The sequence below is a fragment of the Rhinoderma darwinii genome, chromosome 11 (assembly GCF_050947455.1).
Source record: "Rhinoderma darwinii isolate aRhiDar2 chromosome 11, aRhiDar2.hap1, whole genome shotgun sequence".
NCBI classification, from domain to species: Eukaryota; Metazoa; Chordata; class Amphibia; order Anura; family Rhinodermatidae; genus Rhinoderma; species Rhinoderma darwinii.
In genome coordinates, this window is record NC_134697.1 from 68,836,360 (window position 1) to 68,842,359 (window position 6,000).

Genomic DNA, 6,000 nt, shown 5'->3' on the forward strand with positions numbered 1-6,000 from the left:
AGTTAATTATAAAGACAAGGAGCAATATGTACATATATGGCTCTGCAACAGCTGGAAGAAAACACATTGGGGGAACGCCTCATAATAAATGTGTTGCATGTTTCGGCTGGTAGTGTGCCACCATTGCGGTTATGATTTTTATGTTTTACTACTTGTGCACAATAAAAATATTTTTAAATAACAAAAAAATTGGTTTTGTGTCTCTGCATTACAAGAGCCATAGCTTGTGTATTTTTACGTCAATGTGGTCTTGTTTTTTCAGAAACGATATGTAGTTTACATTAGTAACATGGGACTTATTGATTAACTTTTTATAAACTTGTGTATGAATTAACATTTTTGAATTTTCCAAAGTAATAAAAGGAGTCATTACAAAATAGACTGAATACAATGCAGTGTATACAGGCCAAAACAAAAGCCTGCAAGTCACTAACAGTGAAAACATCATAACAATGTAGAGAGATGGCTTGATAAGTAAGAAGATTAGTAGTCAAGATGGGCCGTGAAAATGAGCGCCGATCAATGAGCCAGATCGTCGATCGGCGATCGTTTGCTCCTTTCACAAGGAGCAATGCTTGGTTATGTTACAACAAACTCTCGTCCCCATGCATTTCCATCATGTTGGCAGCACATCTCCCTATTTATACAGGGCGATGTGCTGCTGACAACGATAATATTTAATGCTGCATAAACGAGCAGATCAGCCACTGAACAAGTATTTGCACAGGGCACTGATCGGGAATGAGTGTTTATATGATTGCTTGTTTGCCCGGAAATTGGCCTGTGTAAAAGGGCCTTAACTCAGCCATTGTTTAACTCTATTCAAATGACAGGGGGTGTAACGAGAGGGTAACACTTAGGTAAGTCACTGGATCAAAACACTGTACATCGGAAAGTTAGCCACAATTGACCCGCTATACAATTAAAAAAAGAGCCATCTACGGGCTGCTTAGTGCCTAGGGGACAACTTAAAAATGATCTAACTGATGAACTTTTAGAACAAAAAGCAATTCCGCCGTTTAAAAAAAAAAATTTTTATAGCGTTCATCATAAGGTTTAAACAATGTGTTAACTTGTCCGGGTCATTACAATCTTGTCGATATCTTATTTGTATTTTCTTTATTACATTTTTTACAATTTTACGAAATAAAGCATTTAACAGGTTAGACGGCCCGGATTAAGGTTATCGCCAATCCCTGCCGTCATTCACAGCCAGGCTTTCTCAGTGATCGCATGGGCACAACTCTGTGCCCGTGGAATGACCATTACGTACATGTAGGTTGGAATGCGGTAAGGGCACCCTTCCCGTGACGTACATATATGTGATAATGTGTGTAGGTGTTAAGTTTGATTTTAATGAGAAGTATTATCATAAGATAACCATGACGTTGGTGCTTATAGTAAATGGATGTGCGTGTTTCTTGCAGTTGCTAAAATAAATCAAGGACATCACCCACATAACTGTGTGACGGTGGGATCACTCAAGGATACTGCAGATTTGTCATTTTAATTATTAAAGGGGTGCTGTTTTACCTGTATGCACTTTGACAGAGCAATCCACTGCACACTGTAGACCACAACTTTGAGCAAATTATATTGCCACTTACACGTGTATATGTCTACCGGATAATAGAATGAATGGTGTGGCCCTAATAAAGTTGGTGACATGAACAGAGGATAGAAAACACATGGATGGACTATCTCTATAATCCATTTCTCTGTGATTTGTCCAACATGTGGCTATGATTCTGGAGAGGTGGTAGAATGAGCGTTAAAAGGAATTGTCAGCTCTCCTGACATGTCTGTTTTAGTAAATACTTCCTCATGAAATTATGAAATTCCTCATTATAGAGCATCTTTTCTTAGAACTCTGCAATAGAACTAAGCCATAATACCAACACATTTTAGTATCGGTTTTACATTCGTAATACCCAGATCTCCTATGGATCTACTGCATCAGATTACATCACTATGGGATCAAATGTGTCTGATAATTGCTAAATCCATATTTGGCCTAAAAGCAACTGGGGTATGTAAGTGTCACCATTTATTCTGTGTGCAAAGTGATAAATGAGGTATGGGAATTATTTCTAAATTGTAAAAATAATTTACAAATAGAATGAAAAATTCCAATAAATAAATAAACAAATAACTGTTCTCACAATATATGCTAATTGTTATGCCAGCACAAGGGTATATGGGTTTTCACACGTAGAAGTAGCATACTTTGCTGGACAGGACATTTTAAATAAAAAGGTATCATTTTTAAGTTCTAATATTTTCTTGGAAGTGTATAGTTATTTCCACCCTGCATAAAGACATCAGGGTAAGCTCAGAGGGGATTTGTGTGCGTTAAAGTAGATACAGGCCAGGAAGATGTGTAATTGTGAAAATCATGCGCAAACTGTGTGTCATTTTATCAGGCCACTAGTGGGGGCTATATGCTAACAAAGATCCATATAGTCAATAAAGGTAAAATTGTATTTCAGTACATTCGTTCTATGCCTATATTAGTAGGGTGTGTTCACTTGTGCTGATTTTGTTGCACTTTTGTCGTGGCTCTGTCACTGCTTTTGCCACAATTTTCACTAAATCGTGAAAAACACATCCGTTTTGCAAAACCGTTTGGATTTTTATCTTTGCGTAAAGCTGATGAAATAAACACAACAAAATCGGCATGTGTATCCACCCGTAAACTCAGCTAAAATGTTAAGATAAATATGTTTGATTTTGACAGGTTATTTTTTACTCTTTCCAACCTTAAGACAGGAAAATATTTGAATGGCTATGGTCAAAGGAAAGGAGATCCTATATCCCATGTAGCAGCATCAAGAATACCCAGTATCATAGTGACCTACAGCAATCATCATGGTGGCCAAGGAGCCGTAGAGCATAACTCAACCTTGCCTTGTCATAAAACTAACAACCAAGATTGGGAGAAAGATATCAGAAGACAAACGGATAAAATGAAGCAGAACTCTACCACGATTATTACTGAGACTATACCGGAAATATTCACAGATCAGTCCTCACTAAGTAAAACTTCATGAAAGTCCTCACTTATGTTGGCTAAACATTGTGCTATCTATTTTTTTTTCTCCAAAACCATTCATGAAAACAAAAGGAGCTAGATATAATATATGACTCATCCTATACAACCAACTAAAAACACCAAAGTACTAAGTAATTGTGACTGGATTGATTTGGGAGGATCAATAACACTTTAGAGAGAATTCTAGAATGCCTTGATAGGAACAAGACTGTAAAGTTCCATGTGTTTTGACAGTTTACAGATGTGAAATAACTCATTGAATATGTTCTAATCTGGAATATATTGGAACAGACATAGAATTACAGATCTCTACTTAAAAGAACACACCAGTAAAAAAATATACACTGGGGTAGATTACTAATGCTGTTACATATTTACATAGGTTGAAAAAAGACACAGATCCATCAAGTTCAACCTTTCTCAAACAATTACACATAATTTATTGCTAGACTACTTATAACCCTCAATGACATTCATCAATAAATAATCATCTAGCCTTTTTTAAGTTTCTGCCTTGGGGTAGGGAATTACATAGTTTGACTACTCTAACTGTAAAGAACCCTTTCCTATATTGATGTCTGAAACATCTTTCTTCCACACGCAATGAATGTCCCCTAGTCCTTTGTAGAGTCCTTGGAAGAAACAGATCATGTGCCAGTTCTCTGTATTGGCCACAGATATACTTATACATGTTAATAAGATCACCTCTAAGGCGTCTTTTTTTAAAGCTGAATAAGCCCAATTTTTCTAGACTTTCATTGTAGGGGACACCGTCCATTCCATTTAATAATCTAGTAGCCCGCCTTTGAACCCTCTCCAGTTCTCCTATATCTTTTTACAAAGAGGAGCCCAAAACTGAATCCCATGAGACTTAGACAGTGCAAACTTAGACTACACTGTCAGAAGATGCACCAAATTTATCACAGTGGAGCATGCTGTATGATAAATTTCGCACATTTTGCTAGAAAATTGTATTTTCCTTGGTTGGCCAACCACCTCTTGGTTGGCGTAGCCTTACGCCATTTTTTGTTGCTAAAAATTTGTGCACGTTGGGATATTTTTAACCAATTTTCATTAAGCCACACCCCTTTCCTAAACACTTCTAAGAAGCGTTTAGTGAGGTGCAAATTTCTGTTCTTATCGGTGCAACTTGTAATAAATATCTTTAGAATGAAATGCGACACAGTGCTCCAAAAATGCACATTTGGGCGTAAAATACAGCAAAAGAAAAGCCCACTGTGTTATACCTAGTGCAGGACCTGAAGGGTGTTCCTTGAATATCTGTCATGGATCTACAATTTTTAACATCTGGCAACTGGAATTTGAATTAAAATGATCTTTTGGCCTTCTACAAAAGCACAAACATCCTAGGCTGCAATAAAAAAGGAAGACAAAGTAATCATGGTATTGCTCAAGGGTTCAGGGTCCTCATAACAATTTTATGGGGCAAGGGGTCCCCCTGAGGAGCAACCTGAGAGTAGAGCGCAAAAATACTCTGCTGAACTGTGAGTTCCAGCAGTCAGACAGACTGCTCATTCACAATACAGACAATGGAACAGCATTATTTTGTGGCAAATACATGGCAGTGTTATATGTGCACCATATGGCAGTATTATTTAGATACTATATAGTGGTATTATTTGTACATTTAATGACTGTATTAAATGGGCAGTTTTATTTTTATTTAATTTTTTTTTAAAAGTGAGTAAAAAGCATAAGCAGCATTTTTTGTTGACATGTGGAAAATAAATAAATAAATAAATAAATACATATATATATATATATATATATATATATATATATATATATATATATATATATATATATATATATATATATATATAATGCCAATTTGCTTTGTATCTAATATGGATAATTTGTATCAATGTACATTGTACATAGTTCAAAGTCAATGTCCCTTCTTTTACATTATTATATAAAGTATATATGTTTAGAACTTGTGAACACAAACTAAGATGAAACTTGTCCAATATTACATTAGTACCTGTACACACATACACTTTAATACATATTTTATTTAAAAAAAAAACGTATTTATGATAATTCTATATGCAACTATGAACAAAAATAACTACTAAGAACACAATGTAACTTTTATGCTTATTGCTATAGAAATGTATCCATGATTATATCTTATTTAAACTATTGAACAAAGTGAGTGAAAAGTCTTTATGGTTGGCACATGAGCCACTGTCTGTGTCTGTCTACTGTGTTTCATTCCTAGCAAAGGTCAGTATGATAAAAGGAAGATCATAGACTGCTACTGAGCGCTTTCTATCTCTAATGCGATTATACGTTGTCTTGTACTATTACCATTAAAGTCTTGTATATGGGTGTTTTTTTTCAGCTGAAATAATCTGTCATTAATAACACATTCTTAACTGTTCTTAGCTTCACCATAGCAACTTTTAGATGGAAAGCCTCTCTGAAAGTTAGACTTATGTTGTGCATATCTATAGGTGGCGTAAATATCTGTTATATGTTAAAAGCACAGCAGTTTATATATTCAGTAGCGTATTATGGTTTGGAAGTATACTTACTTTGAACCACTTTAGCATATAGGGCAGCCCTAGGGACCGGGTGTGACTGCTACCTCAGCACCCCCTATAGCTATGCCCCTGGTGGTCATGAAGTGCTAGCCCTCAACTGTTTCAAATCCTTCTTAATCGTCAGATCACAATAAGTATGTTTAGAAACTCATTGTTTAAGCCCAGCGCCACTCTCATAGGGTGTACCACAAGGTTCAGTACTGTCACTGCTGTTATTTGCTATTTATGTGATACCACTTGGTAGGAAAGCCCAGCTACCACAGCTATGTAGATGACACACAGCTTTAGAGACCCATTCTGCCCAACACTGCAGGGTTAGCAGCTAGACAATTATAGAATAGGTATTAGGTGATATTTTGGCCAAAATATGTAAGCAGC

At 36.0% G+C, this 6,000-nt stretch overlaps 1 protein-coding gene across 1 annotated transcript in view; it reads left to right on the forward strand.

Annotated features, from left to right (window-relative positions):
- OPN4 (opsin 4) overlaps positions 1 to 3,958 on the forward strand; it is a 95,213-nt gene extending 91,255 nt beyond the window's left edge. Inside the window, exon 11 of the mRNA XM_075842766.1 lies at positions 2,766 to 3,958. Coding sequence (XP_075698881.1) covers positions 2,766 to 3,050 — 285 coding nt within the window. The 3' untranslated portion in view covers positions 3,051 to 3,958. The remainder of the gene's footprint in view (positions 1 to 2,765) is intronic.
- Positions 3,959 to 6,000: the final 2,042 nt, after the last annotated feature.